The 18,754-nt window shown below is 43.0% G+C and overlaps 1 protein-coding gene across 1 annotated transcript in view; it reads left to right on the top strand.

Annotated features, from left to right (window-relative positions):
- LOC138355233 (aspartic and glutamic acid-rich protein-like) overlaps positions 1–18,516 on the top strand; it is a 25,690-nt gene extending 7,174 nt beyond the window's left edge. Inside the window, exon 2 of the mRNA XM_069310098.1 lies at positions 18,037–18,516. Within this exon, the coding sequence (XP_069166199.1) occupies positions 18,037–18,516 (480 nt within the window). The remainder of the gene's footprint in view (positions 1–18,036) is intronic.
- Positions 18,517–18,754: the final 238 nt, after the last annotated feature.

The raw sequence follows: 18,754 nt of genomic DNA on the forward strand, positions 1-18,754 counted from the left end.
TATATATATATATATATATATATATATATATATATATATATATATATATATATATATATATATATATATATATATGTCGTACCTAGTAGCCAGAACGCACTTCTCAGCCTACTATGCAAGGCCCGATTTGCCTAATAAGCCAAGTTTTCATGAATTAATATATTTTCTCTAATTTTTTCTTATGAAATGATAAAGCTACCCATTTCATTATGTATGAGGTCAATTTTTGTTTAGTTTGAATTAACGTAGATATATGACCGAACCTAACCAACCCTACCTAACCTAACCTAACCTATCTTTATAGGTTAGGTTAGGTTGCCGAAAAAGTTAGGTTAGGTTAGGTAGTCGAAAAACAATTAATTCATGAAAACTTGGCTTATTAGGCAAATCGGGCCTTGCATAGTAGGCAGAGAAGTGCGTTCTGGCTACTAGGTACGACAGACATTATATATATATATATATATATATATATATATATATATATATATATATATATATATATATATATATATATATATATATATATATATATATATATATCCATTCATTTCCTCATCTCTCTATTCATCCGTCTATCCACTTCATTTATCTATCCATCCATCCATCTATTCACTGTCTGTCTCTCTCTGTGTTCGAGAAACATAACGAGAAATGTTCACTGCATCCCTGATCCCTGCCTCCCCCCCCCCCTGATCTCTAAGAACTCTAACAGCCTCTTAAATACCTCGTTATGTCTATTTATAACAGCTAATACTTTTGGTGTAAATAAAGCTAAACAAAAAATATATAATTGGGTATACACGTGAGCCCATAAGGCAGTTTTTTATTATCTTCTACGAGTCAAAGTGACCTTTACTGATTCAAGTAGTCGTAGTTCAGGTAGAATAGGGTAGTAGAGTAGTTAGGAAGTGATGCTGATGCCTAAGGTTAGGTCAAGTGGTTATTGTACGTACGCTAATGAGGAGAATTGCCTCGTTAGCGAACGAGGCAATTACCAGTGTGAATTGAACACTCAACCACAGAAGGTGATTCGGTGCTTTTAAAATGCTAAGCTGACCTACATACGTAAATACATAGATACACACATTTACGTATGCCCTACATAAAGTGTTAGATGTGTCTTTTACATAGTGTCATTAATGTGCATTTACAAAGGTGAAATGTAATTCTGATCAGCTTCCATATATACTTTATACCCATACTCAATAAACCCTTGAACTATATGTTTAACACTTCTCTAACCCTGTCCATGGAGGACAGAAGAAAATGTATATATGTTGATTAGCATTGTAAATGTCTGGCCACGTCTGTGGTAGAAAATAATAATAATAAAAAAACAGTGTGAATAAACACACTGTTAATGTGTTTATTGGCAGGAAGAGAGGGAGAATAGCAGCGATATATTGACAACAACAACACACAATACTTATGACAAGTGTTGATCATTGAACAAGTGTGTTTCACTTATAAAGTTGTAAGTATGTCTCAGTACTCCAGGCGGGACCCAAGAGCTAAGGATCGACGCGTGTGGAAAATTTGAGAAGAATTTCAAAGAGCGCAAATTCAAAAGATTTCAACGTCTCTATGTACCCAGCCACTTGGGTTGGACGGTAGAGCGACGGTCTCGCTTAATGCAGGTCGGCGTTCAATCCCCGACCGTCTAAGTGGTTGGGCCATCTAGTAGTTGAAACTTAGTACATAAAGATGCGTTTCAAGTCAAGTAATCTGCTCGTGGTGATCATTTTGTATTCTACACCGTTGTTGGGGGCCCTGTTGCCATCAACCTTCTGTAGCCTCTACTGCACTCAGCGTGACAGCTCTGGGATCACGGGCTCACCATAGCCCGTGCTACTTAGAACTTTGTTCCAGGGAGCGAATCTTTAACAACAACAACAACAGCTCTGGGGCCAGATTCACGAAGCCAACCCGTTCTCGCACTTTCGTACAGTCAATATTGACTTATTAAATAAGTGCATATGTGACATACTAAACATTTTAGTTTACCTTGAAAAGCTTCACAGAAAACACCGACCTTACCTAACCTTCTTAGTATGTTAAGATAAGTATCTTATTGCTTCGTAATTACAATTATTACTTAACCTATACCTATAATAGGTCAATATTGACTGTACGAAAGTGCGAGAACGGGTTGACGAAGCAGTTACGCAAGTACTTAAGATCTTGTACATCTTTCCTCAATCTTTTGACAGCTTTGATAACATTTATTAAACAGTTTACAAGCATGAAATCTTCCCAATCAGCTGTTGTTATTGTTATAAACAGCCTCCTGGTGCTTCGGAGCTCATTAACTGCTTAATAATTGTAAACAAAGCCGCCAAAGATTGAGAAAAGATGTCCAGGTTCGTAAGTGCTTGCGTAACTGCTACGTGAATCTGGCCCCCAGGTTGCTTTCATCTCATGCTTGATGGGGTTCTGGGAGTTCTTCGACTCCCCCAAGCCCGGCCCCGAGGCCTGGGGGCCAGATTCACGAAAGCACTTACGCAAGCACTTACGCAAGCACTTACATACCTGTACATCTTTTCTCAATCTTTGGCGGCTTTGTTTACAATTATTAAACAGTTAATGAGCTCCGAAGCACCAGGAGGCTGTTTATAACAATAACAACAGTTGATTGGCAAGTTTTCATGCTTGTAAACTGTTTAATAAATGTAACCAAAGCCGTCAAAAGATTGAGGAAAGATGTACACGTTCGTAAGTGCTTGCGTAAATGCTTTCGTGAATCTGGCCCCAGGCTTGACTTGTGAGAGTTTGATCCACCAGGCTGTTGATTACTAACGTCCACGCAAAAAATTTATTAGCAACGAAACAGCGGTAGAAGTCGAACGCGAGTCATGTACATTAGCGATACTAATAATCGCTATTACACGTAAATGTATTAGTCAACAATTTAGATTTTTTTTTTCTAAATTACCTGTGACATTGGAGGAACAGGTGGTGAAGACTGCTGGAGGCTGACAGGTCGTCCTCCACGCTACCTTTTGAAGTTACTGCTAACGACTGAACTATTAGACTCCGCGGGTTATCGCACAAATCAATAAGAAATGGTCCTCGTGTGACCAACTACTCGATGTCGACTGACGACTCTCTTGTTCCTCCTGGGAAAAGGTAAACAATAGAACACCTTCGCCACCTGGCGACAACTCTCCGAACTACCCGAAGTTGGCAACTACTGTTTATTGCGGGGAGAAACTATTCTAAATAATAACAATATGTACTAACTATAACTTCTCGTAACTTACCATCCGATCCTTTGATCCTCGTCGTCCCTAAGTCGTCCCTGAGTCGTCCCTCAATCGTCCTCCTAACTGAACGTCGCATTTCGACGTATACTTTCCCTAAGGCCCAAAAAATCGTCGTACTAGAAAACGGAAGCGGCTCGCGAAATTGACGTACTGTCACGTTTTCTGATTTGGGTCCTCTGCTAGGTTAAAAAAAAAAAGCGGGCACTTTAGTACGACGGTTTCTTGACGTTGGGAAACCTTAGGAGGATAGTTTACTTAAGCCACCGGCTACAAGGAATAGGGCGCTCTCATCGGAAGAATTTAATTGAAATTTAAATACGTTTATTGAGGTCTAAATACACACAAATGGATGAGGTAATTCAAGCTGTTCTCAGCTCGTTAGAAGGGAAGAAGGCCGATGTAGTTGAAGAACCACGAAAGGAGGACTCGTTCGGTAGTTAGCAATTTAAGATCAGTCAGTGACAGTCATAACAGTTACCGATAACATTCTTGACACAATTCCTGACCAAAAAAAATATTAAAGCATTATCTGTTCCTCATTTGGTTTCAAAAAAGGTTCAGTGGTTCAAACACAACTCACCTAGTTGTGCTTGCGGGGGGTTGAGCTCTGACTCTTTGGTCCCGCCTCTCAACCGTCAATCAACTGGTGTACAGATTCCTGAGCCTACTGAGCTCTATCATATCTACATTTGAAACTGTGTATGGAGTCAGCCTCCACCACATCACTGCCTAATGCATTCCATTTACTAACTACTCTGACACTGAAAAAGTTCTTTCTAACGTCCCTGTGGCTCATTTGAGTACTCAGTCTCCACCTGTGTCCCCTTGTTCGCGTACCACCAGTGTTGAATAGTTTATCCTTATCTACTCTGTCAATTCCCTGCCAATTGTGGTTCATATCTCGTCAAATCTCTCCACAACCTGGCATCCATCTTTGACTCTCTTAAACCAAGATTAGCTGTGTCGTTAGTCAGGATACTGCGGGTGCCAACGTCTGGATATGGCACCACACACACTCCTGGATATGGCACCACACACACACCTGGATATAGCACCACACACACACCTGGATATGGCACCACACACACACACCTGGATATGGCACCACACACACACCTGGATATGGCACCACACACACACACCTGGATATGGCACCACACACACACCTGGATATGGCACCACACACACACACCTGGATATGGCACCACACACACACCTGGATATGGCACCACACACACACCTGGATATGGCACCACACACACACCTGGATATAGCACCACACACACACACACCTGGATATAGCACCACACACACACCTGGATATGGCACCACACACACACCTGGATATGGCACCACACACACCTGGATATGGCACCACACACACACCTGGATATGGCACCACACACACACACCTGGATATGGCACCACACACACACCTGGATATAGCACCACACACACACACCTGGATATGGCACCACACACACACCTGGATATGGCACCACACACACACACCTGGATATGGCACCACACACACACCTGGATATGGCACCACACACACACACCTGGATATGGCACCACACACACACCTGGATATAGCACCACACACACACACCTGGATATGGCACCACACACACACACCTGGATATGGCACCACACACACACCTGGATATGGCACCACACACACCTGGATATGGCACCACACACACACACCTGGATATAGCACCACACACACACCTGGATATGGCACCACACACACACACCTGGATATAGCACCACACACACACACCTGGATATGGCACCACACACACACACACCTGGATATAGCACCACACACACACACACCTGGATATGGCACCACACACACACACCTGGATATAGCACCACACACACACCTGGATATGGCACCACACACACACACCTGGATATAGCACCACACACACACACCTGGATATGGCACCACACACACACACCTGGATATAGCACCACACACACACACCTGGATATGGCACCACACACACACCTGGATATGGCACACACACACACCTGGATATAGCACCACACACACACACCTGGATATGGCACCACACACACACCTGGATATAGCACCACACACACACCTGAATATGGCACCACACACACACCTGGATATAGCACCACACACACACACCTGGATATAGCACCACACACACACCTGGATATAGCACCACACACACACCTGGATATAGCACCACACACACACACCTGGATATGGCACCACACACACACACCTGGATATGGCACACACACACACACCTGGATATAGCACCACACACACATGTTATACTCAAATTCTGTCAGTTGAAATGTAACCAATCACAGGCAAGTAGGCCTCTGACGTCATGCCAGACAGAGGAGCATCAAGCATGCTCCCAGCAGCCTCAGTTATCCTCACAGACCCAGAGTAGGTGGACCTCGGCTGGCCAGTTATACACCTGTTTGCCTCAGTCAATAAATATATACAGAAGCGACTACTGAGTCTACATTCTACCCGAACAAGGCAAACGAATACTGGTAGCAGCAGTGGGATCCAGAAATTTTTTTCTGGAAGCAAAAGTTCCAGTACCCAGCATCGCCTCGTGTTCCAGCCAAAACCGCCGCCACCGCCACCGCCATAAGCCGCCATCCTGCCACCCACGCATCAAATATTGTGCCAGACCGGGGTCCTGCCATCAACCACTACTCCAGGCCAACGTTTCAGAAGTAAGGATCAATATTTTCCTGTGAGAACGGGCACTCATCAGTGAGGAGGAAGGAAGCTTCCCGCGCCAGCCATTTTTGAACCTCGCGCCACCACGTGGGAACCACCTATTACACCCACCACCACCACCACCGCCACCCAAGCTGACAGTATCAAGCTTCGTGAGGGTGCAAGCTACTGCAATCGTCGTCAGCCATCGTCGCAAGTATCAACTGGTTATTCCATCGTCGCAATATTGTCGTCGTCAGAATTTATCTTCGTGCTTCTAGCGTGAACAGTGTGGGGTCCCTGAGTCTCGCGCCACCGCCGCCAGGAGCGCTGCCGTCGCATCCAGTTTGTAAACACGCCTCACATGGGCCTCTTCCGATCTTCACGACGCTTCTCCTTCTTTGGCTACTGGTGATCCTCATAAATTACAACCCTGAGATAAGTAATTGCTAGTTGAGAACAGCGTGCCAAGTGTTAAAAAGTGACTTATGTAATAATTCCCATAATATCCTGTGAATTAACCATTCAGTGACTTGTTAAATATTGGAGCCGGTTTAGTACTCCAGAGGCCCACAGTTTCTCTGAGACATTTCAATATTCCCTGCATATGATTCCATTATTCATTAATTGTTACTAGTGTCATTACTGAATTCAAAGGTGAGAGAAGTAAGAAATAATTGTTCTAGCAGTTTATTTTTGCATAAAAGAAATTTGTTTTTGAGATTTCCATAGACAATAGAACATAGAAATTTTTTTTTATATTTCTCCAGACCTAACTTGAAATTTATCCTTTAAGCATTTTATTTTAAACTTTTACCATAGGAGTTATATACATTCCTGTGTCCAGTTTATGTGCTACATCCATATTTCTTGCATTGCCACTTGTTGTGTTGAATCTTTTTAATGAAATTTTGCAATTGCATTTCCCAGTTTTTATTCTAAATTGCTGTGCTTAGTCTGGTTTAATTAATTTACATACATCTAATTCCAGTCATTTTTTAATGAAAGATTGCTAAATTTAGTTTACAATTGCTTGTTCTTGATTATTTTCTTGCCTAGCCCAATTTAATAATTTTATTTCTGCCATTTTTACTTTAGCCAAGTTGATATTTTTTTGTGTTTATTTTTGTGTATACTATTTCTGATGCCAGGTGCACTTAATTATAATCTGCGTTCAAATATTACTTCCACGGCTGTGACAATGCCTACCACTGTTGAAACCCCTTCAGAATCAATGGGAACAGTTGCTTGTCCCAATGGCCAGAGATCAGCTCAGGAAATGGCTATTCCTCTTTTTGCTGGGGAATCGCGTTTATTAGAATCATGGTTTAGTAAGGTTGAAGCGAAAACAGTTGCACGTTTTTCTAAGCCTACTGATGCCGAATACTTAGCAATTGCACGGTCAGCCGTGGACACAACCAAAGGTGATGCACGTTTTGTTGTTGATGAGAAAGCCATTGTTAGCCTTCAGTCTTGGCCTGAATTTAAGGATTTCTTTCGCCGTCGCTTTGTTAATAAAGGAGACCTTGACCCATATAGGTTAGTCAAGAAAATTGCCAATGCCACCATGCAGCCTGGTGAATCGTTTAATGCGTTTACTAGCCGTCTCGATCAGTATCTGTATGCCTTAGTTTCTGCTATGAATAATTCGACTTGGTTAGATAAAGACAATAATCTGTCCCCTGAGGCTATGGCCAAAATGATAGCATTTGGTACTTTAATGCATTTTGCCCCCGAGCATACAAAACCAATCGTTGAGCAACAAAATTTTGGTGTTAAACATGAAATTGGTGAAGTGTTTGAGGCTATTAACAATGCCGCCGATAAACTAGCTCCCCGAAGTGCTCAACTGTTGCCACCCTCTGATGCTGTAAATGTAGTTACAAGTTCTCAGCATCCTCCCACAAATTCTCAAAACTCTTGGTCGCAGAAGCGTACCCATGCTCGTAGCCCCCAGTCAAATTCGCCGCCTCATAAAATGCCGAAACGCCATAGTCCACAACCATCCACTCCCTCATGTTGGCATTGTGGTAAGAGTAACCACCTTGCAAGGGACTGTTGGTCCGCCCCTAGATCATCACCTCCTAGACAATTCTCTCGGCCCCCTCATCAATCTAATCATTCTAGGCTTCCATATTGCACGTACCATAAACAAGTTGGTCACCACACTGCGGATTGTAGAGCTAGGCAAAGGACATCTCCACCTCGTAACTCCCATGGTCAGTCTTGGCGAGGCTCACAGCGTCCAAGACATTATCAGAACTCTCGTAATTACAACTCCCAGCCCAGCTATAATGCAACTTCAAATTATAATGCTCAGTCACAGAATGCTGGAGCTCACAATGTTCACTCCATGTCGTCGGGAAACCCCCAAGGCCATCCGCTAACCAATTCAAGCTAGCCAATCCTAGTGCCCTCCCTGTGTATTCAGTAGCTACCCAAAATAGATTTGGACACTTGACAGAGGAGGACACTGACTCTAGACCAGTTGTAGATGTTGACGGATCCACAGTAAATTTGACACAAACAAGACGCAGATATCCCAGACAACATAAGTCAAAAATAGTAACTTGTCCAGTCTCAAGTGATGGTCCCCTTGTCTCAGCCATTGTACATGGTAGAGTTTTAAAAGTTTTTCTTGACTCAGGTGCAAAAATTAATATTGTCAAGCCCGCAGCTCTTAGAGACATTGAAAGTATGCACCCTACTATTTTAAAACAGTCACACATACCTTTTCTAAGTGGTATTTCAGGAAATAAAGTAAAAGTTCAGGGTGAAATTGACCTCCCACTCAAGTTCAATGATGTCACATTGTCTATAACATGTTTAGTTGTTGACATTATTCATTTTCCTGGAGACATTCTCTTAGGTCTGTACACCATGATTGATGAAAATATTGCATTGTTTCCCCATCGTTGGAACATAAGTATCAAAGACCACGTCATACCCTTGTGTAGCATGTATCGACAGGGCCACGAGTTCAACCTTCAATCAGATTATGTTAATTTTGTTGACACCCGCCTTGCTAGCGTAGGTTTGTCAGATCATTGTCGTGGTAGCATACCCGAGAAAACAGGCACTCGATTGAAGCATAGTAGTTGTGCAGTTGTTAAGGAGAATGAGTATCGGGACTTTCTGGAAGGGGACGCCCTAACGGATTCTCGTTGTCTCGCTCGCCTGGCAGCTTCCATCTCTGAAGTCAGTGGTTCCACGGCTACTGACACTGTGTTACACCCTCATTCTCTCACCAGAATAAGAGTTAAGGTTCAGGGAGTGCCTGAGTTGTCGGATGTGATTGCGGAAAGTGAAACATGTAAAGTGAATGGTACATTTGTTGAACCCTCCTGGCACACAGTGCAGGATGGTACTGTCTCACTTTTTATCGCGAACACAAGTAATGCCGATATCCATCTTCAGTCTGGTACCCATGTTGTAGATTTTGCCCATTACTCGTTACCGGTGCGAGTTGTGGATGATGTCTCCATGGATCATACTGTTTGTACACTCACACCAGGAGAACAGGGATCTCAGCCAGAGGTGCAAGCGCAACACCTCAGTCCTACTGATTTTCCTGACTCTGTGGCTCAGCTTTTGAAAATTTTGAACAAGAATAGAGCTGTTGTTGCTCTACCAGGAGAAAAATTAGGTCTCACTCCTCTCATTACACATAAAATTCCCCTTGAACAAGGAACTACGCCTATTTATGTACCAGCTTACCGTCTTCCCCATTCTCAGAGAGCAGAAGCAGATAGACTTGTAGAAGAAATGTTACAGAGTGATGTAATTGAATCGAGTAATTCGCCATGGAACGCTCCATTGATTCTTGTACCAAAGCGAGATGGGACTTGGAGACCTGTAATCGATTATCGCAAGCTTAACAGAGTAACAATACCTGATCGTTTCCCACTTCCAGTTCTCAATGATTTGTTGCAAAGTATTGGTCGAAACAAAGTATTCTCAACGTTAGATTTGTTGCAGGGATTCTGGCAAATCCCCCTTGATGAGGAAAGTAAACAATTGACAGCCTTTAGTACTCCCAATGGTCATTTTCATTTCAAAAGAATGCCGTTTGGTTTGCGTAGTAGTCCAATAACCTTTTCACGGCTCATGACAAATCTATTTCGTAGATTGATAGGAAGTACGCTTCTAGTTTACCTTGATGATCTCATAATCATGTCGCAAGATGTTCAGACTCATTTCCAGAACCTTGAAAAGGTACTTGCAAAGCTCGCTGAAGCTAATTTAAAAATAAAGCTTGCAAAATGTTCATTTTTAAAGCAAAAGATTAATTTCCTAGGTCATACAGTTACACCTTCAGGTATTACATTGAATGAATCAAAAATTATTGCTGCCCGTGATTTTCCAACACCTCGTACCGCAGAAGCCGTAAGACAGTTCACAGGTCTTGTAGGATTTTATCGTTCATTTATTGCTGGATTCTCTATTATAGCCGCCCCGCTTTACAAGTTGCAAAGAAAAGATGAACCCTTTGTTTGGGGAGAGGCCCAGGATCAGTCATTCAAAAAACTCAAAGCAGCCTTGATTTCGTCACCTGTCCTTAGGTATCCAGATTTTTCTAAACCTTTTACGTTGGTTACAGATGCTAGTGACATAGGTCTAGGTGCTGCATTACTTCAAACAGAAGGTCACAGAGATCACGCAATAGCTTATGCTAGCCGCACATTATCCAAAGAAGAGAAAAATTATAGTGCAACAGAACGAGAAGCCTTGGCAGTTGTTTGGGCACTTAAACATTTCAAGGATACAATTTATAATTACCCAGTTCATGTTCTTACAGATCACCAACCATTAATTCCCTTGTTCAAAAATAAGAATCCAGTTGGAAAGTTTGCTAGATATTTGCTCACAATTCAAGAATTCAATCCCACATTTGGATATATTCCAGGAAAGCAAAATGTTGTAGCCGATGCGTTTTCTCGACACGTAGCTGCGATTCAGTTAAATTACCCAGCATTAGATGCTACAGTAGTAGAAACGGAACAAAGACAAGACCCCATATGGGCACCCGTCATTAAATTTTTGACTAAGCAAGACACTCGCCCGATTCATAAACCGCCAGTACCATTGAAAGAACTAGTTATGTTGGACAATTTACTGTGTAGAGTAGTAAAGCTAGGGACAGCCCCGAGGAAATGTTGTCAGTTAGTTGTTCCAGCTGTCTTGGTACCAACTGTGTTAAAAATTATCCATGATGCTCCTGCAAGTGCACATCCAGGAAAGGATCGTACACTCCAACAAGGTCGATTGAAATATTTTTGGCCAAAAATGGCTAAGGAGATTGCTCATTATGTTGACAGATGTTTAACTTGTTTACAGCACAAGGGACATGTTTCAGGACCTAATCCAATTCAGGTGTACCCAGCAACTAAAGCTCCTTGGGAACGAATATCGATGGATTTATTGACAAATTTTGCGGAAACAGAGAAAGGGAACAAACATTTGCTTGTAATGGTCGATAATTTTTCACGGTTTTGCGAACTAGTTCCTATCCCGAACAAAACAGCAGAAACCATAGCCAGCGCATTCCATGACCAAATAATTTGTAGATATAGTATGCCTAAAGTAATCCTTTCAGATAATGGTCCGGAATTCAGTAATAGTATTCTAACTAGCTTGTGTGATTTATATAACATCAAAAAATGTAGCATTATGCCTTACCATCCGGCAAGTAATGGACTAGCTGAACGTACTAACAGGAAAGTGTTAGATGCCTTGAGAGTCACGTTGAATTTTGATAACAACAATTGGGATGATTTTATACCCTTAATTCAGTGTGCTATAAATTCTTCAATTAATGTTTCTACTGGTGACACACCTCACGCTATTCTTTATGGTACAGATAAGATCCTCCCTAATGAATTGATTAACGTACCTCCTACTCCCTTATATAACGTAGATGATTTTGTTCAAGTGAAGCGTAGACAAATGCAATTAGTATTCAAGAAAATACGAGAACAACTGTCCAAAGCAACAGCCGAGTTCACTCTAGCAAGGAATGCACGAGCTAAACCCAATAAAATAACTATTGGATCTGTAGTAATGATACTTAACCAACACAGGTCTGGTCCTATGTACAAGTTAACTAAGAAATTTTTGGGTCCATATAAGGTAATCGAGCTTATTAAAGGTAACAAATACAGACTTAAGAACTTGTTAACAGGAGAGTATATAAATGAACATTTAGACCACATGAAGTTAGCTAAAATGACTGTTGACGAGACTGATGAGGAAGATGACAATGAACTTACCCAGACAGATACTCCTACTCGGACACCACCTCCTGTGGTTGACAGACCACTGGATGTTCAGCAACCCCATACTAGCAATTATAATCTTAGATCTAGACCTCTCGTTTCAACCGTGCACTCACCACACGTCCATTGGCTAGATGTTAACGAGGATATCTCTCAAGATGATAGTTTGTCACATGAAGTTTCATCTGTTCCGGACCTTCAGTCAGAGCCAGAGTTGTATAGTGCTCTGGATGAGCTAGGTGTAGATATCCGCAGAATTTATAATTGATTGCACTCTGCAGTTATTCTGTTTGTTTTGAAAAAAAAAAAATCATTTGCAGTATTTCTACCACATGTGTCTTATTATTACCATTATATATAATATATAGTTTTTCTCAACTTTATTTGGTTATAAATTAGATGCCATTGTTAAGTCTACTACCATTTGTATTTTTACAGTGCTTGTCATAGGAGTTATTATTGTTCTAGCAACCACATTGAGGCCAGTGAATCCTGACTGCTATCACGCAGATGTTAGTCTTCTTGATCCAGGTCTTGTATATGCTTGTAAATATATTGCACATTATATATATTGTACATTGGTCTTGTAAATATATTGTATATTTTGAAAAAAAAAAAAAAAGAGAAAAAAAAAAAAAATCATTATCTATCTTGAAATTCAATTGTGGTTGTTAGGTCAGAACTTTGTTCCATTAATGTAATAATTGTTTAATTTTGTATGGTTTTCAAGCACATGCCATTGACACATGTTAATAATTTTGTTTAGGCAATACCTTGAGTTGTATTGTTCATATCTGATCAGTAGACATACACATGTTCTTAATACTCTGATTTAATCAAAGCATTGTTACCATGATTTTCACCTATTATGATGAATTTTTTTTTTTGGTGCATATATGCCGAGTTGTTTGTATTACGCACACCTGATCTTCTTTCAATGTTTTATTATGCAAATTTCACATGTAAGCCATTATTGAATGCCACCGAGGTCCTTTCAGTATCATTGTAACTATATAGCTAGCCAGAGCTTGTCGACAAGGGACGTCGACTTGGTAGCGTGTCCGAGCGGTGTTATACTCAAATTCTGTCAGTTGAAATGTAACCAATCACAGGCAAGTAGGCCTCTGACGTCATGCCAGACAGAGGAGCATCAAGCATGCTCCCAGCAGCCTCAGTTATCCTCACAGACCCAGAGTAGGTGGACCTCGGCTGGCCAGTTATACACCTGTTTGCCTCAGTCAATAAATATATACAGAAGCGACTACTGAGTCTACATTCTACCCGAACAAGGCAAACGAATACACACACCTGGATATGGCACCACACACACACACCTGGATATGGCACCACACACACACCTGGATATAGCACCACACACACACCTGGATATGGCACCACACACACACCTGGATATAGCACCACACACACACCTGGATATGGCTCCACACACACACCTGGATATGGCACCACACACACACACACCTGGATATAGCACCACACACACACCAGGATATGGCACCACACACACACACACCTGGATATAGCACCACACACACACCTGGATATAGCACCACACACACACCTGGATATAGCACCACACACACACCTGGATATGGCTCCACACACACACCTGGATATGGCACACACACACACACACCTGGATATGGCACACACACACACACACCTGGATATGGCACACACACACACACCTGGATATGGCACCACACACACACCTGGATATAGCACCACACACACACCTGGATATGGCACCACACACACACCTGGATATAGCACCACACACACACCTGGATATGGCACCACACACACACTTGGATATAGCACCACACACACACCTGGATATGGCACCACACACACACACCTGGATATAGCACCACACACACACCTGGATATAGCACCACACACTCACCTGGATATGGCACCACACACACACCTGGATATAGCACCACACACACACCTGGATATGGCACACACACACACACACCTGGATATAGCACCACACACACACCTGGATATAGCACCACACACACACCTGGATATAGCACCACACACACACCTGGATATGGCACACACACACACACACCTGGATATGGCACACACACACACACACCTGGATATGGCACACACACACACACACCTGGATATGGCACACACACACACACACCTGGATATGGCACCACACACACACCTGGATATAGCACCACACACACACCTGGATATAGCACCACACACACACCTGGATATGGCACCACACACACACACCTGGATATGGCACACACACACACACACCTGGATATGGCACACACACACACACACACCTGGATATGGCACCACACACCTGGATATAGCACCACACACACACCTGGATATAGCACCACACACACACCTGGATATGGCACCACACACACACACCTGGATATGGCACCACACACACACACCTGGATATGACACCACACACACACACCTGGATATGGCACCACACACACACACCTGGATATGGCACCACACACACACACCTGGATATGGCACCACACACACACACCTGGATATGGCACCACACACACACACCTGGATATAGCACCACACACACACACCTGGATATAGCACCACACACACACACCTGGATATGGCACACACACACACACACACCTGGATATGGCACCACACACACACACCTGGATATGGCACCACACACACACCTGGATATAGCACCACACACACACACCTGGATATGGCACCACACACACACCTGGATATGGCACCACACACACACACCTGGATATGGCACCACACACACACACCTGGATATGGCACCACACACACACACCTGGATATGGCACCACACACACACACCTGGATATGGCACCACACACACACACCTGGATATGGCACCACACACACACACCTGGATATGGCACCACACACACACCTGGATATAGCACCACACACACACCTGGATATAGCACCACACACACACACCTGGATATAGCACCACACACACACCTGGATATAGCACCACACACACACACCTGGATATAGCACCACACACACACACCTGGATATAGCACCACACACACACACCTGGATATGGCACCACACACACACACCTGGATATAGCACCACACACACACACCTGGATATAGCACCACACACACACACCTGGATATAGCACCACACACACACACCTGGATATGGCACCACACACACACACCTGGATATGGCACCACACACACACCTGTATATGGCACCACACACACACACCTGGATATGGCACCACACACACACCTGTATATAGCACCACACACACACACCTGGATATGGCACCACACACACACCTGACAAAGCCTAAGCACCGTATCTCAAGCTGAATTTTACAGCTGAATGAATATTAACATAATTAACAAATACTGAAGGAAGCCTTAAATGAAGCTGAGCCAATAATTATCCGTTGTCAGGGACTGGAAGCCTATGAATATATATATATATATATATATATATATATATACTAACCTTCATAGCAGTATATATATATACTATGACTACTAACCTTCTACAGGACGCAAGCCACAACAGTTACCTATCTCCCGGGTACCTACTTACTGCTAGGCGAAAGGACACGTGCCAAACCGTTTCCGCCCCGCCCAAGAACCGAACCCGGGATCACTTAGGAGTTGTGGAGTGTCCACTTCAACCATAAAAGCCTTAATCTGTGATGAGGAATTCAAACTTGACATATGAATCCAAATAAGTGGCAAAAAGTCGCTGACATTTCCTAGTACGACAATTTTTTTGGCCTTACGTAGACAATACGTCAAAATACGACGTTCTATTAGGAGAACGGATTAGTTTATATCATTCTACAGAATATCACCCGGTGATCTTTCACTCTCCCTCGCATTTGGAACATTATTTCTCAACACTCAGACGAACGTGAAATCAGATCAACCGAGAAAGATAAAGACACAAAAGTTAGAGAAACAAAAGCCAAATAGTAGTCCAGAGAAAATAAAATAATGTGAAGATATTTGGAACACGGAAAAGACTGAATATTTGTGAGATTGAAAAACAAAAAGGTTCTTTTATGAGAGAGAGAGAGAGTGAGAGAGAGAGAGAGAGAGAGAGTGAGAGAGAGAGAGAGAGAGAGAGAGAGAGAGAGAGAGAGAGAGAGAGAGAGAGAGACAGAGAGAGAGAGAGAGACAGAGAGAGACAGAGAGAGACAGAGAGAGAGAGAGAGAGAGAGAGAGAGAGAGAGAGAGAGAGAGAGAGAGACAGAGACAGAGACAGAGACAGAGACAAGAGACAGAGACAGATAAAGAGTAAGAGAGCGCATGAAAGAGGACCAAAAAGAGTGACTCTCCACTTGACTGAGCTGTCAACAACGTCAACAGCTCCCAGCTCAAGGTCCGGAGGAAGCGTCGCATTTTTCACGATATAAAGCCTTTCTGCCCTGTCAACATTTCTCTGCCTGTGAAGGTCTTGGTCAACGGCCTTTTATCCCACTGTTTCGTCCTGGTCCGCCTTGCCCTCCGCCCCTCCGCCTAAGGGCGTACAGAGAACATATACGACACGCATAGACGAGATAAAGCACCTAAATTATTGGGATCGTCTCAAATCTCTCCAAATGTACTCACTAGCAAGGAGAGGAGAGAGATACCAAATACACGTGGAAAATACTGGAGGGCCAGGTCCCAAATCTACACAGTAAAATAACAACATACTAGAGTGAACGATATGGAAGAAAATGCAGAATAGAACCAGTGAAGAACAAAGGTGCCATAGGCACAATCAGAGAACACTGTATAAACATCAGAGGTCCAGTGAAGAGCAGAGGTGCCATAGGCACAATTAGGGAACACTGTATAAACATCAGAGGTCCAGTGAAGAGCAGATGTGCCATAGGCACAATCAGAGAACACTGTATAAACATCAGAGGCCCAGTGAAGAGCAGAGGTGCCATGGGCACAATCAGAGAACACTGTATAAACATCAGAGGTCCAGTGAAGAGCAGAGGTGCCATATGCACAATTAGGGAACACTGTATAAACATCAGAGGTCCAGTGAAGAGCAGAGGTGCCATAGGCACAATCAGAGAACATTGTATAAACATCAGAGGTCCAGTGAAGAGCAGAGGTGCCATAGGTACAATCAGAGAACACTGTATAAACATCAGAGGTCCAGTGAAGAGCAGAGGTGCCATAGGCACAATCAGAGAACACTGTATAAACATCAGAGGTCCAGTGAAGAGCAGAGGTGCCATAGGCACAATCAGAGAACACTGTATAAACATCAGAGGTTCACGGTTGTTCAACATCCTGCCAGCGAGCATAAGAAATATTGCTGGAACGACCGTGGACATCTTCAAGAGGAAACTAGATTGTTTCCTCCAAGGAGTGCCGGACCAACCGGGCTGTGGTGGGTATGTGGGCCTGCGGGCCGCTCTAAGCAACAGCCTGGTGGACCAAACTCTCACAAGTCAAGCCTGGGCTCGGGCCGGGCTTGGGCAGTAGAAAACCTCCCAGTTAGGTCGACGTTTGTACACCATAGCATGGCTTCATGACTTGATACACATCGTAAGTCTGATAACTTGATACGTCTTTTAAGTCTAATAGCCTAATTCACCTCTCAACTCTAGTACCTCCCTTCTCAAGAGTGAAGATTCCCCTCATAAGACTGAAGATTCCCCTCACAAGACTGAAGATTCCCCTCACAAGACTGAAGATTCCCCTCTCAAGACTGAAGATTCCTCTTTCTCAAGACTGAAGATTCCCCTCTCAAGAGTGAAGATTCCCCTCTCAAGAGTGAAGATTCCCCTCTCAAGACTGAAGATTCCCCTCTCAAGACTGAAGATTCCCTTCACAAGACTGAAGATTCCCTTCACAAGACTGAAGATTCCTCTAACAAGACTGAAGATTCCTCTCACAAGACTGAAGATTCCCCTCTCAAGACTGAAGATTCCCCTCACAAGACTGAAGATTCCCCTCTCAAGACTGAAGATTCCCTTCACAAGACTGAAGATTCCCTTCACAAGACTGAAGATTCCTCTAACAAGACTGAAGATTCCCCTCACAAGACTGAAGATTCCCCTCACAAGACTGAAGATTCCCCTCTCAAGACTGAAGATTCCCCTCTCAAGACTGAAGATTCCCCTCACAAGACTGAAGATTCCCCTCTCAAGACTGAAGTTTCCCCTCTCAAGACTGAAGAGGTTCCCAAGCAATGGGAACCTTCCTTATGAAGGTCCAAGAAACTAAGAAATTTTAATTCCATTTAGAATGTTTAAATGAATGAAAGAACACATTCTTTCATTTGAAAGAATGGATGAATTAAACGAATGAAAGAAAGAAAAGAAGTTAGAACACGAAAATAATTAAGATATAGTTTACATTGAGACATGTTATAAATTAGCGCTGAATCTTGAAGATAAATAGCTTGATAGATTAGCAGATGGATAGACATTTAACATTAACAGACAG

Source organism: Procambarus clarkii, chromosome 6, assembly GCF_040958095.1.
Source record: "Procambarus clarkii isolate CNS0578487 chromosome 6, FALCON_Pclarkii_2.0, whole genome shotgun sequence".
Taxonomy (NCBI): Eukaryota; Metazoa; Arthropoda; class Malacostraca; order Decapoda; family Cambaridae; genus Procambarus; species Procambarus clarkii.